Raw genomic sequence first — 20,306 nt, forward strand, 5'->3', positions numbered from 1 at the left:
CAGAAGGATAAAAAAGAGCCATTTGGGCAAAGAATAGCATGGAAGAATGTTCTAGAAAGAGAGAACAGAACGTGTAAAAGCTTTGAGTCAAGAAGGGTATAATATATTTGAGGAACTGAAAGGGACTATGCTTTGCCTGAGACTATGGAACTAAAAGATAATCTAGTGGAGAGACAATGACAGATAAATATGGCAAGTGCAGTAGATGGTATAGCAAAGACAGTCAGCACCGAATCTTATGGGAGTATAGAGAAAGGGGTTCTAACCTAGACTTAGGAGGCCAAGAGAAAGTTCATAGGGAATGACATAAAGGCACCAAATCTGTAATAGTGAGTTGAGTTAGGAAAGGGAGGGAACCGGGAATGGTAGGTGGAAATAGAAGAGGAAGCAAGGATGTTTAAATAGAAAGAGTTGAATTTGCAAAGGCATGGAGAGGTGAGAGAGCACCTTAAAATTCTGAGCAAAATCTTAATTATATCATAGAAAGCAAATTTAATTTAAAAACATTATAGAGATTTATGGTGTGCCAGGCACCCCGATATGCATCTAACATTGATCCCTTGAATTATGTATCAGTGGAGCAACTTAGGTGCAGTTACTTACATAGGATCCAACAGTTAGTAAGAGGTGGAGCTGACACAGAGAGCCAGGTAGTCTGACTCCAGAATTCATTATCTTATCTCTGCTATTATATTGCCTCCCTGACCACATCAAAAAATGAAGGAAAAAAAAAAAAGAGAGGAAGGTCCAAGGAGGTATGGATTAAAATATATATTTTTCTGCTCCTTCTGGATATTGTCTATTTCCCATAGTTAGAAATTCAAACCAGATAAAAGAGAACAGCTAATCAAACATATTAATAATAAGACAAAGGCCAGAAATTTACTTGAGGGCAAAGCAGATACAAACCTAGGGAGTCAACCAAAGTTAATAGGATTTAAGCCCACACCAGGAAAAGGAGATTTATGGGGTTTTTGTTGTAGTTAACTACTGATACTATGTAAGATCCTATAGAACAAGAAAAATGCTCTTGTTAATTCTTTATCTTGCATAGTAACAAATTTACTGCCAAGAAAGTAAGATGAACCACAATTTACAAGCAAAAAACGGATGTGGCATATTTAGAGAAACAAAAGTACAGTACTTTAGATTGGTGAAGTGGATTCAGGGCCCCATTACATGAATAGTTACTGACATAAAAAGTGTGATATTTTGAGAGAAGGATCATAAAACGTATCTTAAAGTACAATTTTTTAAAGCAACAGAACCAAATAGGTATCTTTGGAAAAGTGTTAGGAGTATGTATGTACACTTAATATGAACACTGGTAACTTCTGTGTGATAGATTACAGGTGACTTTTGAAATGTTCGGTTTAGGTCTTGAATTTCTACCTTTTAAAAATGTGGATATATTGTTTTATAGGTAGGAAAAAACATAGAAAGCATCAAAGTACTTGAGTCATAAAAGTACACATGGAAACATTACTAGCTTTAGTCGACATTATGATGACGTCTTCAATATTCATTCCCCTCTTCCCATTGTTATCCTAAATCTCCCTTACCACACCTCCACCACTCCATACATCTCTTTTAGGGGGAGCTAGTTTCTCTCTTTTTTTTTTTTCAATTTTTTTTTTTTCCTGAGACAGAATCTCACTCTGTTGCCCTGGCTAGAGTGAGTGCCGTGGCATTAGCCTAGCTCACAGCAACCTCAAACTCCTGGGCTCAAGCAATCCTACTGCCTCAGCCTCCCAAGTAGCTGGGACTACAGGCATGCGCCACCATGCCTGGCTAATTTTTTTTTTTTCCTATGTATTTTTAGTTGTCCAGATAATTTCTTTCTATTTTTTTCAGTAGAGACGGGGCCTTGCTCTTGCTCAGGCTGGTCTCGAACTCCCGAGCTCAAACAATCCGCCCGCCTCGGCCTCCCAGAGTGCTAGGATTACAGAGGTGAGCCACGGCGCCCGGCCTGGTTTCTCTCTTGATTTAGGGACAGGACATGCACTAAAGCTCTCAGCCTAGCAATGTGCTCTTTCCCCCAGTCAAGGTAATTGGCCCAAGGAGGGGCAAGTGACCTAAGCCAAGCTGATGAGACACGACAAGCGGTTTTCTGGGGGAACTAGGAAAGAGTAATCCATGTGCATGTGAAAGAGCTTCTTGAATAATCCATTCTCTTGTCATTATGTGGATGAGGAAGAACACAGCCCAGACAGCTATTGGCAGCCATATTTCATCCATGATGAGGAGCTTGCCTTAGAGTGAATAGACACTCGGAAGGCAGAGACAGAGTTGGAAATGAGCTAGGTCCTTGAAGGCTTAGTGAAATTGTTGAATCAAGCCCTCCTGGAAGTGAGCTCCACCTGTGAGCTGTCAACCTGTAAGGAACTATACATCTTCTTTCTTATTGAATAAGCCTCTTCCCCTTTCTTAGGTCTTCTTACTTCCTCTAAAAATAAGAGACTGGACTAGGAGGCTTGAAGGATCTATTCCAGGTTCTATATAATGAAATTCTAAGTGCTTCTGATTTTTAACATTTTTAGACTTTTTCATTCTTTAGGGCTCAGCTGTGAGCTCTACCATCAGATCATATTTCGATATCAAATACTGAGAACCGAGGCTGAAAATTCAGGACAGTTTCATTTTTTTTTCTTCTAGCAAAAAAATCCAACACAAATTCATAGGCAGATAGGCATGGGTTTAAGCAATGTATGGGCCAATTTCCTTTACTTAGTGTCATAGCAATAAGGTAACACAGGACAAGGTGGTCACCCTGAATATATGTCACCAGTTCATAAATGAATGTATTGGCTACCAAAAGAACTAGCAAAGGCTTTTGGGAAGGGTCACAAAATCTACTTATTTCTATAAAAACGGTTCATTTTGTATGCTATTTTGATGGTGAATTAGTATTTCGTTTTTAATTTATTCATTATTATTCATTTATTCATTCAAGCATTTCAGTGTCTACTATATGCCAGGCAGGGGGATTTGCCATGGTTCAGGTAAAAGATGATGTTAGCCTGGGGTCAGGATGTTTGAATGGAGAGGAAGAGAATGGATGGATTTGAGGCGTAGACAACAAGTGGAATTAATAGGAAGTAGTGACTGATTGGATGCGGGAGTTCGTGGAGAGGTAGACAGCAAACAGAATCTTCATTTCTGGCCCAAACCATTGAGTAAGTGAAATGTCATATTTTAGATTAGAGTAGATTTGGGGAATCTATCTCAGATCAGCTACGGATCTGAGAGTTTTATAAATGAAGGGAATCATGTTTTTGTTTTTATTGTTACCAAAGCTATCATTTTCATGACCTTTATGTGCTTATAATATATGTCATATCCTTGTAATAAAGAGACCATTTGGTCTCTAATTTAACAGTATATTCATTAATTTGGTTAGACAGAAGAAGGTGAAGCTGTTGGGATTTCAACTTTCTGCCCTAAAAGGAGAATAAAGAAATGAGAAGTGGAAGAACAAAAGAAATGACCTATTCCTTCTTTTTCTTCTGCCTGGAAGACAGACAAGATAAGCAATGAGAAATTAGAGTTGATAAGGTAATTGTAGAGATAGTTACTGGAGGTTAAAATATGAGATTCCTACATGAAGGTTATCTTTTCTTCAAGCCTGAGAAAAATCTTGTCTCTAATTTTCTTTTTCTTTTTTTACAGTTACTGAAAATTCTGCTTTATGTGTCCAGATCCAAATTATAGCATTGAATATCACCAGTTTTATAGAAAATGATTTAGCCTTTCTCTCCAACTCTGCTCGTTCTCTGTTACCATCAACAAATTTTATTCTTTCTTGAGCAGTAGTTGGTTTTTTTGTTTTTCTCATTGTTGTTTTTGTTTGTTTTGTTTTTACCTTGTGAATGCTCTGGATTTGTAAGAAATAATTGTTCCCTTCTTCACTATTACTGCTAGGAAGCTTAACATCAAAGTAGTACTTTCTCTGTATTACTTGGTGTTTACATTTCATGTTCTAATTTCATATCCATTCATCTTTATTAACTTGGACTTTTGTCTTATATTTATGATTTAAAATTTATTGTGTCTTGTGTTATTGTTTGCCTAAAATTTGGTTGCTTAGAGCTTAGGCTTTGGGAATCGAAGATGAGTCTGAATCGTAGTTCTTCAACCTTAACAGAGGTATGCCATTGATTCAATTGCTCAATTTTTTAGAGATTTGTCTTTTCACCCATAAAATAGAGAACATTGTAATATGGATCTGTTAGCACTTTTGTGAATATTAAATGATTCACTTGATGTAAAGGCTCAGCCCAGTGCTTGGGAAATAGAAAGACTCCTCTATCACCTAAATAGGTATTAATATCATAGCGTCATCATCATCATTATCAGCTCACATTCTTTTGCTATGCTTCATTTGCCTTCTTTTCAACACCCCTTTCCTCTTCTTAACTTAAATGTATTTTAAAACAAGATGGAGTACAGAACAGAGAAGTAAATAAGCAAGTATATACATTTTATTTAGGTTCCAATCTAGGGATATAGCTTTATATCTAGTATGGGGCACACGCTAGGACTCCATAGTAGATGGGATAACTTCAGGTGAGTGCTGGGAAAAAAAAAATGATCTAACACAAATGAGTTAAGAAATTGGGCTGTAGGAGAAAGATAGGTAACATTATTACTTAGCCAAGGGAAAAAGTCTATTGCCTTCACATGATTAGGGATTTAAAATAGACGTTGTCAACTGACTGATATGTAGCCCCAATGACTACAGAAAAGAGAAATCGGGCTTCAGTGCTACAGAAGGCATATAGAGTAGAGATAAGGAGCCATGACAATGATCCTTTTATCCAAGTCCCTATTTTCATTAGCCAATTTGAAATGGAATAAGAAAAAATATCAGGGCTGTGAAATCCCAACCAAAATGTGTTATTTCAAAAAATACTTAGAACTGATTTAAATGGTGTACATCTAAGCCCCTTTAATTTGCATTAGACTGAAACTTGGCATATTTCTCAGTCCAGATGTAATTTATTTAAATTTCTTTAGTTGTTTTTCAATTTAGAAATATGCATAGACATAAAATTTTGCATGTCTCACATTTTTTTTCCTGCACATTTGTGAATTAAAATTAGCCAAATTATTAAGTGGCTTGTTCTTAAACTGAACTAAGGACAGCTTTCATTTCGAATGACAAGAAATAAACAGTGTGGTAATCAGGGGAATGAGGGATTTTCCATCCCTGTGGAAGTGCACAGTGGTGCTTGTGGTCTCGTGGCAGGATTCAGTCCCTTCAACGGGTTTCCCAAGTAACTTGATCACATCAAGTACGTGTGTGTGTGTTTTTAAGACTTTTATAATCATTTGGAGAGATGGAGTCATACTGCACAATTACAGGTGTTATTTTCCACTAAAAAATCCACACTGTACATTTCTGTTCTCCTTGGTGCTTCTCTTCCTCAGCCTCCAGTGTGTTTCTCTCTCTCTGCCTCTCTGCCCCACCATTGTTTTTTCCTTCCAGGTTTCCACTCTATTATATTCTCTATCCTCCATTCCCCCTTTACCTCCACCCCCCGCTCTTGTATTATGCAGAGCAGTTTGCTGGAATAGTCTTGATTATTTAAGTATTCTGAGTCTTTCAACTTTTACCCACAGTTACCTTCAGGAGCCTTTCTTCTGAATAAATGTGGGTTTCTCCACAGGAGGAGTTCTGGTGAATAGGATTTTCTGTCTTTTTTTACATATGCAAATGTGTGTGTGTGTGTGTGTGTGTGTGTGTGTGTGTGTGTGTGTATATATATATATATATACACACACACACACACACACACGAGGTCTGTCCAGAAAGTACCCAGCCATTGTTAATATAACGAGAATGGTTACATGGCTGGATACTTTCTGGACATACCTTGTATATTGCATTTGAAATGTGTGTCTTCAGGAGTTTGGCATGGAGCATGATTTGAACACCCAAATGCTTGGGACATCTTGAATTCATGATACTTGGTGGGCTAGAACAATGAGGCTATAGTCCTTTGCCTTTCAGGTACTGCGCTTGACATGTCAAAATGGCTGAACGGAGCATGACCATGGGCCACATGAGTGATCGGCTTATGACTCTTGGCTTATAAGAACCCTAAGGGGCTCCAGCTACAATAATCAATGCTTTAGATCTATCACTGCCCTGATCAAAAATCTCCAAGGGATTTCCATTTCAGTGCATTCTGTGAAGGCATGAAATTTGTCTGATGTGCATGATACTGTCTCCTCATGGCTTAGGGCAGTGCATGGAACTTAAAAATTTGATTAATAAGTGAATAATACAGGTTAAAATCTTTGTCAGTCAGGATAGACTAGGTTATGCTGCAATAACAACTCCCAAGTCTCAGTTGCTTAAACAACAAACTATTTCTTATTCAGTATGTACATCCAGCAAGCGTTGGCAGTAGAAGGGGAGGGCCTCTGCTCATTGCAGTCACTCAAGGATCAAGGCTGATAGTGCAGCTCATCCTATTCCAAAGGCGAAGAGATGTGTTTCAACAATTTAAGGCTCTAGCTTATCGTTTTGAAGTGATACCATCAGTTCTACTGATATATCATTGTCTAGAACTTTATGGCCCACCCAACCCTAAAAGGATCAGGAAGTGCAATTCTACCATGGTCAGAAGGTGAAAAGGCTCAACTTCTCTGAAAGATATGACAGTATGGCTTTAAGATCAATATCTGTTGATTCTTACATTATTATTAGTAGGACAAATGATCATCGGCTGCAGTACAAAGAATTGCAAGGTATTTGGAAGGAGAAAATAGAATTGTGTTGATATTCTTATTTAATTGCATACATATAGAATGCCATTTAAGGCAAGTCTTTATATATATATATATATGGATATATATATTTTAAATTTTCAACAATGCCCATCTGAGTGCCTTGAACATAACCCATTAGTTGGTGGATTAAATCAAATTAAATTGCAGAAGTAACTATCTTGACACTTAATTTCCCTAAAAATAAAAAGCATAATGGTTATAGGTTTTCAAAATGGTAGCCTTTATTAGCAAATGAGAACTTCCTTTTAATTTTAATTCATTAGCATAGCAAAAACACAAATGAAAACAATTGGGGCAAAGACTATTTTATACACTTCTTTATTTCAAATGCCTGGCAAAATATATGCCTCTAGAATGAATGAGTAATAATTTCTGGAGACTGTCTTAATGTTAAAGAAATAAGAAAACATAGTGGTTATTTTATTTTATTTCTTTTCATGAATGTATTTTATCCAAGTGTTTAAGAAATGGGCTCTTGAGCCAGATCATTTAGGTTTGAAACCTGCTACATTATTTAGTAGCTATATAATGTTGTGCGAGTTCTTTAACCTCTCTATCTTTCCTCACATTCCCTATCTGTGAAATGGAGATAATATTAGAATACTACTTATTTGATGGAATGAGTAAAAAGAATTAAATTATACTTTATAAGACATCATAGAGAATAGTGCTAGCACATGGTGAAGGTTTAATGACCATTAGCTGCTGCTAATGATCCGGCACAGTCAGTATAAGCTTTCCGTGCACACTCACTAACACAACCATAACAAAGCACAGAAGTGAAATATGTAATACCAACTGGAAAGAACTTTGGCATTCTTAATTTATTTTTATCTGTACAATTATTTATTATTATTTTGAAATTTGTTGAGTGGTAAGGTTTAATAAACATTTGTTATGCTACGAAGAGCTATTATGTGTATTTTGTGCAATGTGAAAGGCCAATGAGGAAGACTGATCAGTCCAAAGCACCCCTCATTCTTTCACTGTGTGTAACATGAGAAAACAGAATCGCTTCCAAAGATGCACTGCAGCATTGAAACTTCTTTATAATGCCTCTGAAAGGCAAGAGAGTATTCTGAGGAATTTCGAAAGGTTTTCGAGGAAAGAGAATTATGAGAACTATCTTGATTTTGAAAACAGTATAAAATTCTAGACGGTATGATTGATGACAGTGGGGTTCTGATCAATCATGTTTTCTGCTTTGTCTCCAAGCAGCCAACACACAGTAGGTGCTTTATAAGTGATTTGTGAAATAACTGAAGGAGTATTTCAGAGAACTATTACTAGTGCAATCTGTAAGTGAAAACTAGGTCACCTTACATACATCACTGAAGTTTAGGTGCAATTATGCTATATTTCTGAAGAAGAAAGGGTTCAAATCATATTACTACAGACAAGATGTTGAACTTCTGAGTGTTTTTCCTCCCCATCCCAGCATATTATTTGAGGGAAAACAATTTTTTTTTTTTTTTTTGGAAAAAAGAGCCTTGAGCATAATTCTTCCTCAAAACCCAGTGTTTGGTGCTGAAAATGACATATTTCTATTCATTAAACATGTTCAAAAAATTCAGAAGGTTTTTATTGCGCTCATGCATATAAACATCTATGCTCTATTCCAGATATAGAATATTCCAAGATTTAACTGCTGAAACAACCAACAGACTTAAATTGGTATGAACCTGGCAATATTTTTGGTTAACTCACTGGTTAAAAGAACAGTAAGAGGTAAGAAATGCCTTATATTTCACTTTCCCATTCACTGTTGAAAGTCTAACTCCCATTAGCACTAACAAAATCTTGCAGAACGTTTTTGTTCTTTTGTTTCTCTTTCCCTCTTTACTCTTTTGGCAAATGAATGCTATCAGTAAAACCTCTACCATTATCTATCAGGCAATAGAGTGTTAAAGCGCTGCTTGAGTTGTTGAAGAGTTAGTGGGCAGATATTACAATTCACTGTAGCTGTAATAGAGGGTAATGTCACTTTAAGACATGTGATACTTTAGAGAGGAGGGATGTATTGAAACAGACTACTGCTACTTACAGCACCACCGTATAGCAGCCCTGCTCCTACATTTTGCTGCCTTACTCTGCCCCAAATGCACCGGAATGGGAATGGTCCGTCGGCAACTATAAACTGATTCTCCTCAGGAAACTGCACATTCTCTCCCCATCACTTCAAAGGTCTCGTCAGGCAGAGGTGACGCCAGGAGATGATTTAAAGGTGAAAATGACAAGGTTTCCACCCCTCAAATCTTGGCTCCTTTTCTGACAATACAGTCTGAATGAACCCGATGTCTTTACTGTGGAAATAGGATCGGAAGAGGAAAACATATTTTTTTAATCTTGATAAAGAAGATTGTTGGGAAGCTCTTTTCTAAAAAAAAATCTCAAATTGTGGCACAGATGGATTTTAGAAAGTGTTAGATCTTTCCAATGAACACTAATAGAGTACTCTGCTCTTGGCTGGATTTTTCAGGTAAGACACTTCTTTAAGAATTTAAGATTGTGAAAGCAGATCTGGAACATATTCCGTCATATCTAGAGAACTATGCAGGCTGGATGCCTTTTTTGGGGAAACACTTATTAACATTGAGACAACCTCTCGGTAAAGGAGCAAGCAGTGAGAGCAATATGCAGGAGGCTTGGAAGTAATGCTGAGAATTAAAGAAAGTTAAATAAAAAATATATATTGCAAATGTCAAGTCACAATGATCTTTTTGAGTGCTAAGATCTATGTAGGTGAAGAAATGAGCAAGAGAAAGCAGTCATAGAAATACTATTAAGTTTTGATTTTGGTAGGATTTTTTTTCAAGTTTAGATTAATTCCTAGTGCATTTTAACTGCAATTCACAGCACAGTGAATTGACAAAACACAATCACCTCTGTTTTGTCTTTCTATAATTTAAAGGGTATTGTGAAAAAGTCCAAAAATGTATTTTTTGGGGGATTCGCAGTAGGGGTGTTGCTATTTATCTCCACTGAAGAGAATGCATCTATGTTATCCTGACAGCTCTGAAACAATAAGGCAAGGTATGTTGTGTACAGAAGTAAATAGTGGGCAGCAAAAGTATTAGAAAGTGAGTGTTCCGTCTGAATCACGGACTTGGACATGAATAGCATCACGCTGTTGAAAATAATGTTTTCCTACTTTGCAGTTAATTATAGTTGTCACCATTTCTCTATTATAGTCCTAAAACTCTCTTCGAAGGCTACATCTCTCTCCTAAAACACACAAATTATCCTGTATTATGTGCATATATGATGTATAATTTTGCTTTCTGAACATCACAGTTTTTAGAAAGAGTACCAATTTCCATTAATAAAGAAGCCACGCTGGGAGGTCACTAGCAGGTTTTCAATGTAGAGTTAAAATTCTTCAAGGGTATGATTTGACAGTGGAAAGGAAAAGAAAGAAAGCAATCTTGCTTCCAAAGCCCTGTCTAGCTGAGAGAAAAGCATATAGTTAACTGGATTCTTGTACAGAATATGCCTCCCTATCACTGGCTGAGGAAGGATGATGCTTCAAGTTTGATTAATTTGGCAATATGAAATGCAGCATAAGGTGTTGTTTGAGAAATTGGACAATATGTAGCGCAGTTGAGCCTTTGTAGCTCCTAAGATCCTCGTAGGTGCAGATAAGACTGTCAAAGTTTCTGCGCCTGAGAAAAGGTATATGTTCATCCATAAATACATATACCACCTGTATATGCATATTCATCAACACTATACAACAAATGCCACAGTGGAATCTTAGCAGCAAGATTGTAAATGATGGCTTGCTCTAGGATAGATGCATACATCTTGCATTTGAAACTCATTCTGGCTGAAGACAATTCCTTCTGATTTTAAGTCCAGCCAAAAAGATCAGTTCTATCAGGAGATTACAACATGCCTCTGAGAAATGATTACTTAGTTTAGAAGACAGCACGGCAATTAAAAATTCATGAGTATAGAATTAAAAAAAAGAACCCACTCTTTCCTTCCAGGCTTATGTCAGACTTGCAATGAAGTTAGAATGAACAGGAGTCTGCAGCTTTTCAATAGCTGGGATAACTACAGTTTAAAGATCATTGTGTAAAATAGGATTTTAGTCAGCATATATTGTTTCAAAGTGTTTAACTGATAGTCAAAAACTTTATTTTGTATTTTGGCAATCTTTGGAATTTTGTTTTGCAGAATTTAAAAAAATGAATTTATGATCTTCTGGAAAGGGCTTCCCCTCAATCCCACTTCATGGCATGACCTCTGCTGGGTCATTAATTCTAGCCAGAGAAGTAGCAACGGAACATAACGTCTGAGACCTCCCTTCCCTGATCAGTGGGGCTGACTGAGCTAGGGGCGTGAAGCTGGGGGTAACCTTTCCTGTCGAATGTTCTCTTTAGAGAATGGCAATGGTCTCTGCGATGTCCTGGGTGCTGTATTTGTGGATAAGTGCTTGTGCAATGCTACTCTGCCATGGATCCCTTCAGCACACCTTCCAGCAGCACCACCTGCACAGACCAGGTAAGTTGGAGCTGGCTCTACTGCAGCCTCCTCCGGTCTCACCGCTGTCTCCTTAACAGATGGTTGAATGCAAGTGACAAAGTGCTATAGTGTGGGCAGCTTGCCTTTGAATCCCAAGACATAGCGTTGGCTGGATGCTTCCGGAGGGAAGGGGAGTATAACAAAATGTTTCGGAGGTATTTCTATTAATTCTCAGAAAACGAGGGTTTCTCTCAGTGTCATCCCACCCACTTCCACACACCTCGAAAAGTAGAAGGCATTTGCTTTTGGATGCTTTGGCCAATAGCAAAATATTCTGCAAAAGGTGGGATAACTTTCAAAACTTGAGGATTTTTTTAGGGAGGCAAAATACCATCTTTGTGTGTCTATTCCTGGGATGCATTTTTACCTAGTATAAATACTATGATTTTGGTCTGTGTGTGTGTGTGTGTGTGGGAGGAGGAGGTAGTCCCCAAACTAACTTTGGAAGTTAAGTTGTCAATGAAAAAGAAATTAAAGAGTAACTTACTATTTCTTGTTTGATTTAATTTGCCTCCTTTCCTTTCTCCCTTCCTTCACTTTCTGTTCTTCCAGTGTGTGCTCAGTGGCTTTTTTCCCTTTCTTTTGGTAGTTTCAGGAACGCGTTCCCTCTCGTCTGATTCCCCCCATATTGAATACTTAGTTCTGGAAGCATTTCGCTTTCTTCGTCTTTCTGTTCGAAGTATATTTCTCGCCCTTCCATGGCCTCACTCTTGAGTCTGGATTTTTCTCTTCTTTGCCTCTCTCACCAGCTTCCTCATTGCCGTCTCCGCCCCAGCTCGATTGTCCTTACCTTCCCTTGTTCTCGAAAAGGTTTCCTCCCGTTTTCTGTTTAGCTTTAGCCTTTGCATCCTTTTACTACCTCTCCCTTCACCACCACCCTCCTTCTCCCCCACCCTACCGTCCCACTCTCCCGCCCCCGTGACGTGACGGTCAAGTTCAGGCTCTGGGGACCAGTTGCGCAGCCAAGTTTCTGATCCTCAGTTCGGAAGTGCTCCCAGCCCTCCATCCCCCGCTCCAAATCCCTTCAATGGCCTCCTCCCATCCGTGGCGCTTCCTCCTGCTGCGCGGTCCAGCGTCTACGCCCTTTCCTTTCCCGGCTCCGCAGTTGGCCTGGACAGGGATCTTGGGTACAGTCCTCCGGCAGCACCTCCTGGGGCGCCGCTAGCTGCCTCCTGGGGCGCTGCTTCCAGGCTGGGGCAGGCTCGGCAGAGCGTGGGCGCAGCCCAGGGTCCCCCGGAGAGCCCGCACCAGGCGGCAAGGAGCGCACCAGCCGGCTGGGTGCTGGAGCCCCGGCCACCCCGGGAGGAGGGATAGGGGGCGGCCTGTGTTTGGGGCTGAGGCTGGGGGCTGTCCCCGGGCCTCAGCCATCCTTCTTCCCTGCGCCCTGGGTCAGGGACGGAAGGCGAGGGGGCGCTGGTGCCCCTGCAGGTGGGCTTGGGAACGGCTCTGCCTCTGCTGCGCGCTGGTGCTTCTGCAGCCTGTGTCCGGAGCCTGGCGCAGGGACCGCTAGACAGACGTGGATTTGGGGATCTGCACCTTACCTCCAATCACTTAATCACCAATCTGTTCTGGCCAAAAATGTCTTTGACTTGTTACACAATCATACAAATACTGTGGGAAATATGTACTTGTAATACTCAAAAATAAGAGTTCATAATTAAAAAAAAAATCCAACTATTAATTGTGATGTTTCAGGCACTATTCCCAGAGTGAATTCACATTGTTTAGTATAATCCTTATGCAAGTGGGTGTCATTTCCCCTGTTTTGTCCAGGAAATGGAAGTTCCGAGGGGTTGGGTGACTTGTCTGAAGCCACACAGCAAAGAGCTGCCATTGGAAGTCAGAACGGTTTGATTCCATCACCAGAGCAGGTGTCCCCAGGAGGGGGAAATTCCTCCGGGTGCACAGAGTGACGGTGCCACGTAGCTTCTTTGAGGAGGTTTGAGCCCCTTCACATAATCTGTGAAAATTTTCATTATGTCCATTCATGGACTCATCTGAATGCAAGCCCATTCTGAGAGGTGGCATGGCAGAACTGGTGAGTGGCTCGTGGTCAGTGGGAAAGCAGGGCTCAGGGCTGGCCACCATCTCTGTCTGTCACTTCAGGTTAGTGACATGACCTTGGGAAAGTGACTTTTCTTGTCTGAGCTCAATTTCCCATCTGGCGATATGATAGGGGGTGTAATGAAAATAAAAATAACTTCTGAGTAAGTCTTTTTGTAAGCTGTGAAGTTCTTCATAAATATCGGGAATATTTCTGACATCCCCTCTTAATAGACTGCAAGCCTGCAAGTCAGGGATGTTGAATGAATGAAGTTTTGCTGTTCATATAGCTAATAATCCACATAGCGAGAACAAAAACTGGTTTTTTAAAATTTTTTTTATTGTGGTGGTACATAGCTAGAATATACCACCAAGTGCTATGCGTCTTATTTTACACTCTATGCGTATAATCATGAGATATACATGGTGCAATTTGCAATGAGCTTTCACATAGGTTGTCTCTATTAATCAGTTAATATACAGATTTTTTTTGGTGGGGGGTTATGTATAATAAGTAAACTCATATTTTTGTAGGGCTTATTATTAAAATGTAATATCTTAAACAGAGAAACACATTATTAAGTTCTGACTGAAATTAAATTCAATAGTTGTTTTCTCCATTGTCTTCCTTAGAATTTGCTTATTATCAACCAATGCATGGTTGATCTGTGCGTCAAGTACCCCAAGAAACTGCAGCATTGAAACCAATTTCAACCCAAGTGCTTATACATTTGGGACCCATTCAGCTTCATTGTTGAAATGAAGAAACTATAAATACCCCTTTCTAGATGCAGAGAGATTAAAATGATATTAAACTGAAAGTCCAATGGTTCTATGTAATACGTTTATTCAACTTTCTTGGTTTTTCGACAATAGCTGTGAAGATTAAAGTGATAGATCTTGGCCATGGCAATATTCTAGATTATTCTAGTCAGACTTTTTAATACAATCTTCTGTTTTGATTTTAAGAGTAAAAATATGCTTTTTTCGATGAGAGTTGTGACATTTTCCTTTGTGGGTCTTAAATCTTCAGGGACACTAATGAAATGTGTATGAAAACAAGAGAGAAATCAGGGCCAGTTATCTGTGACAATCCACCCCTAAATGAGTAAATAAATAAATAAATAGCTGGATAAATGAGCAAAAAGGAAAAAACATAATCTCATTTTCTCAAATCAGTTAAAACAAGTGACATGATGAGAAAAAATGAGACACCAGCAGACCCTGAGCTTTGTCACATTTGCCTAAGCTTGAAAAATCACCTCTTTCATAAAGCAAGAGCAGGCAGACTCTGCGTGCATACCAAGTATACCAGGGAAATGTGGAAAATGACAAATCTTTCACTCAGAGCTTTGAATGGAGGGATAGTGAAGCCTTTACGACTACCTCCTCACCTGCTTGGGAATGGCTGTGCCCAGCCCCTTCCCCCCCAGCCTTTTACAGGCAGCTCGGCTGTCCCCTGCACAGTAAGATTGATGGTGTTCAGATTGCAAGCAGCCAATTTCAGTCTCTCATGAAATAATCCACTACACTGACAGATGAGTGGAATTTGACACGATGTTCCCCTCATTCGGGCTGCCACACCTGGTTGGCACCAGCCCGCCAGGGTCCTTTAGGGGAAATAGTTAGAGATTTGGGCCAATTTCTGCTGTCATAACATGAAACTGAGACCATGTTTTTGTGAGACTGTGAATTTGTGATCTGTCTTCTCAATGCAGTGCGTTTGTACACAAACAGAATGGGAATATGTTAACTAGAAAACTGACTGATTTTAATGTATTTGCCTGCAGTCCCTGAGTACTTCCTATTTTTCATATTTGTAGTATTAGGAATGCACCATTTATTTTCAGTTACTCACTAGTTAAGGAAGATTAAAACAGTCAATCAAATGCAAGTGAATTTTAAAATTACACAAGTAAAAATGTGCTATAGATTAACAGATTTGTAATTTCAATAATTTAATATTTGGCTAGATCAAGTTCTTATTTTGGAAACTCTGTAAGAAATTACCATAACAACTTGAAGAATAGTGGTGCCTCTTTTTAATTTTTCACAGTAAAGCTATAGGGAGGGCATTTAATTTAAAAAAGACAGACTAAACAATGAAAACTCAAAAGTGGTGTTCAATTGTTTCAGGTAATTAAAATAGACAGCTTCAACTCTTTATAATCACCAGTGTTTTGTGTAACAGGTAAGAAAGGATGAATGATTTTTGCTAAATGTAACTTTCTAATTTAAGATAAGTTTTTTCCCCTTATGGATATATGAAGTACGACAGTAATTTTGATGGTTGCTTAATTTTGAGTGTGTGGGTGTATGTGTCTGTGTGTGAGACAGTGATGTCCTTGAAACTTAATAAAATATGGATCATCTCAAAATTCTTTAGCAAGAAAAGATCCTTGGGATTTGTTAGTAATTTAAAATTATATAGATAAATTACATGAGACAAGAAGTTTTAAGTGCCTAATGAATCATTTATTCTTGAGTCACTTCTATTTTATTGACAGGGTGTACAGAAATGATATAGAAAAAGATTACTGAACAGAATTGTCTATGTAATTTATACTTGACCTGATTTAAAGCTATATTAAGCAAACTATGTATGTTAGAGGTATTCACTTATGACTTGATTACATACTGAACATCACCATCCATTTTAAATTGTGGTATTTTTGTTAAAATATTAAAAAGCATTCTTGTGTGCCTTACACTGATTTTTACCTTAACATTCAATATTACTTTATTGAAAGCTGCTTAAAGAATATGCACTGGAATACCAAGGAACATTACAATAAAGCGTTGTTTTATAGCAGCAATATAGAAGAAAGAGTGTGAACAACCATGGTTGCATATTGGCTTTTTAAGAATGCATACCCATGCTAGGTTGCTAAATGTAGTGAATCGGCCTAAGGATTGGAGCAGACAGGTTGTTATTTGGTGTAAGCTGGTGCTAGTGATAATCCATTGATCATCTGATTGACGATATTGACCTCATCTTAGAGTCAGAATGCAGCTATAGACATTTGATAGGGCCTCATGATATCAAAACCAAGTAGAGATGCAAATAAATATTTCCTGCTAATCCCATGAACTTATAAGAGAATTATTATAATGCTAAATTGTTACTTATGTGAGCTCAAGCCTATGGCTTCAATTCATAGCTAAGGACAATAGATGTCACAGCCTACTGCAAACAAAAATATTTAGAAATGGCATAAGTGAACATTAGCGTTAATTGTTAATGTTTTAAAGTTCATTTAGGATGATAATTTTAACTCTCTTTAAAACTCTTTCAATTTTAAAGTCTGTAAAAATCTCTTAACTGTAGGGTATACCATTTTTGATAATAATTTGGCAATATCTCCCAAAATATAAAATTTGCAAATCCTGACACAATAATTCCATTTCTAGGCATTTACACTAAGAGAATTATTGGACAAATCTGAAAAGATGCATGTTAAGGTATAGTTATCACAATGATGGTTTTAACAGCAAAAAATTAGAGAGGGGTTGTTTCATCTCCATCAAAAGGGAATTGGTAAAATTAATCATAGTACATCCACACAATGGGATTTGATGTAGCCATTACAAGGGAGGACATGTGTGTATATATACTCATGTGAGAAAATGCCCATGAGACATTGCTGAGTGAAGAAAACAAGGAAAAGAATACTTCAAAATAATTTTGGAGAAAAAAATCGTATTTGCATATGCATAAAAATGTCAAAAAAGATATAAACAGTCTTTCCACAGTGATAGCTAAATCTGGTGAGAGGACTGGAATGACTTAATCTATTTACTTCCTATAATTATGTACGTTTTGGATTCACTTTTGGTATGAGACTATATTGTTTTTTAATAAAAAGCATAAACTACTAGCTGTAGAGAGTTTTAATGGTAAAATTAGAAATACATCAAACAGTGTTTCAGTTGAAGAAAAAAGAAGAGAGAATAAGTAGGAATATATCATGAGGCCCTTTTTCTTCTAAGGGCTTTAATCCAATAAAATGTCTAGAGCAGCATTTCTCAAATTATACTTCATAAAAACACTGTCCCTTCAAGATTCTCCTTGGAGAAAACCCGTTGATAATGGCCTTTTGGGGAAGCACTCGCTGTTTGGTACGTTCTTCTCTTGGAGATCTGCAGTTCATGTAAGTGTATGAAAATTCTGGAAAGATTTGCAAGTAAGAAATCTGATTTTGTTTAACTAAAAAGTTTCAAACACTTTTTTTATTTGGGCAACATCTTCAGTGCCTATGCATATCACATGTGTTGAGAAGGGTGGGCCAAGGTCATTCTGAAATACTGGCTACCCATCTTTCTGTCTCTCACTTCTGCTAATGTACTTGACAAATAGTAGGTGCTCAGAAAATACTTGTTAAATTATGAAGGAAAGAAGGAATAAAGATTCTGGTGGAATCTTAAACTCTCTCTTAGTTGTTACTACTTGTATATGAGTGTTTGTGTGTGTATATATATGGATACATGTGCATTTGTATGTGTATAATTCGGAGATATCTGAAAATGGAGAGTTCTATAAACATTAAATTGTTGGTATAAGATATATATGTATGTATGTGTATATCTTTGTGTAGATATTTGACTCTATTCAATTTTTGACAGCTATTCCAGTAATGACAATAATTCACAGAATATACTTACAAATGTAGTAAAAAATTAAATCCCTAAGGTTTTCAGTCACAGCATAAGGAGTTTTTTGTTGTTGTGGTGGTTTTGTTATTTTTCCTATCGGTTTAGAAAACCTTATAGAAGTGGTCTTGAGGGACTGAAGAGGAAGCGTCACTTAGCAAATAAGGAAAGGAATTTTACTTTCCAATTCTTTTGATATCGGGAGAAAAAAGTCACTTCATCTTTGTAGCAGATAGAAAATAACACCAGAGAAGCAATTTTTCCTTTCTTTGGGGTAAAGAGAAGATGAATTATTTTGTTAACAATTTGTATAGACTAATTGAATTCCCCAAAGATAATGTTCCTAAAGCACTTAGGGAACTTTCTTGGCCACTATTTCTTTCTCCTTCCCTGAATTTATATAATAAAGGTCCAGAAAAAGAAAAGAGAAATGATATTATCACAGAGATTTTCTCTCAGAAGATGGATGGAAATGCTGAGCAATCTGCCTGCTCATTAAGTGGATCCTTCCTCCATGCAGGGCAGGGGTCAAACCAAGTCTCCCTCTGAGTCTGATTAAAGACCTCCTACATCCTCAGATGTGGCCATTGTCCTCCTGATGCAATTACCTGTCTTTACCTTTACTACACCCTTTCTAGACCTTTTCTAGACATGCTTTCATGTCACTCAAGAATAAATCCAAGCTGAGTCTGCGTACGTCCAAAGGATTTTCTTATTTCCCGCTTTTGTGGATGAAAAATGGGCCAATCGAGTCATATGATTTTAAAGTGTCAGCTCCCAGATTCAGATGAGCTACCACACAGTAGGGAAAAAGCACCTCAATGCTCCTGAAATTAACAACATATTCCGGATTAGGGAACAGGCCAGCAGGTCATACTTCCCATTGAATAAATATTGGGTAGGTATTCAATAAATAGTTACTGATCAACTAGGCTTTTTGGCCAAGCAATAACTTTGTATCCTTTAAAATTCAAATACTGGTGGGAAAGGACCACATTAAGTCTTTTTTGTACTGGGTTATGATGAGGATAAAACACCAGGGCAGGAGTCAAAGGCTGGGGGCTTTCAGGATTTCCCTTAAATTGTCAAATTGCAAGGCTCCAGATGAGAGGATTGGAAGGAATCAACAATTTCCATATTGCGTCTTGTAGGTCCAAGGGGGTGATCTGTGTGTTTCATAAACAATGAAGTATATTCTGCCAAATAATGAAGTTTTAAACTGCCTAAGGAACTGATTTATTAATTTTATCTATCTTATTTAATATGGCAAGACTCAGTACAAAATTACTTTTGTAGATGTAAAAAAGCATTCTGCTAAAACTATTTGAAAACTTTGTGGATGATTTCATAGGTAAGCAAGGCAAATACCTTTAGGGGCCAGGCAGGCAACAGAAATTATGTGCCAGACATCAGGAAATGCTGAAGGCTGTGGCAACCCAAGAGCATATGCACATCTAGAAGGCACGACCATCCTTAGCTTCACCTGAGAGATAGGTCCATTGTGAGACCATCCAATATTTCAAGGTAAGCTAGAAACCTGGAATTTTATGTGTAATTTCTTTACTTTTTAAATGTCAGGTGGGCCAAACAAAAACTTGACTGAGGGTTATGTCCTACCTGCAGTGTGTAACCTCAGACAAGACTATGTTCAGCTCTAATATCTCATGATTCTTAATGAATCTATCCAATATCTTTATGCAGATAAGATGGGGAGAGTTAAGAGGAGTAGGGCCCAAAGGAGATGTTCTGTGCACATGTATCTTGGCCTGCTTTAAAATCATGCCCATGGTTTAGCCCTTCCCTGCTTATACCCAACAGGCTGAAACACCAGGTCTCTAAGCCTCTTGTCTGCAGCTAAATGGTGTCACTAGGGTTCTGGTCAATCGAAAGCCACTGTGCAATGCAGCCAAAGGTCTAATCAGAAGTCTCACTCAGATCTTAGCTAAAAATCAATTAATTTTCTTGTAGATTCAGATTGGAAGAAATGATAATCAGTAAATGTAATAAAACAGAGGGAGGCAGCAGGCAGCATAGTGATGCCTATATAAAACTCTTAATCTAATAATTTATTAAAGTTCTCAAAATTTAGTCTGCAGCCCACTAGTAGGTTATAAGTTTATCTTGAAATCCAAGGTTTTTCCTTTTTGTTCTTTTGAGCAAACAATTTACATTTTCATGTGCATTCATTTTGTATATGACTAAAGGCAACTTTTTAGTAAACCAACTGAGTTATCATTCTACTGGAAGTGACATGTAATAAAACAGAGGGAGGCAGCAGGCAGCATAGT

At 38.0% G+C, this 20,306-nt stretch overlaps 1 protein-coding gene across 2 annotated transcripts in view; it reads left to right on the top strand.

The window, feature by feature from the left end:
* The first annotated feature begins 8,788 nt into the window (after positions 1-8,788).
* FAM19A1 (family with sequence similarity 19 (chemokine (C-C motif)-like), member A1) overlaps positions 8,789-20,306 on the top strand; it is a 535,315-nt gene continuing 523,797 nt past the window's right edge. The window contains exons 1-2 of one of the 2 annotated variants that reach the window (XM_012651077.1): positions 8,789-9,277; positions 11,184-11,304. In XM_012651077.1, coding sequence (XP_012506531.1) covers positions 11,187-11,304 — 118 coding nt within the window. In that variant the 5' untranslated portion in view covers positions 8,789-9,277; positions 11,184-11,186. Of the gene's footprint in view, positions 9,278-10,568; positions 11,305-20,306 lie in introns of those variants that run through there. The other variant, XM_012651078.1, reaches the window with a different exon arrangement.

Source organism: Propithecus coquereli, unplaced genomic scaffold, assembly GCF_000956105.1.
Source record: "Propithecus coquereli isolate 6110/MARCELLA unplaced genomic scaffold, Pcoq_1.0 Scaffold347, whole genome shotgun sequence".
Taxonomy (NCBI): Eukaryota; Metazoa; Chordata; class Mammalia; order Primates; family Indriidae; genus Propithecus; species Propithecus coquereli.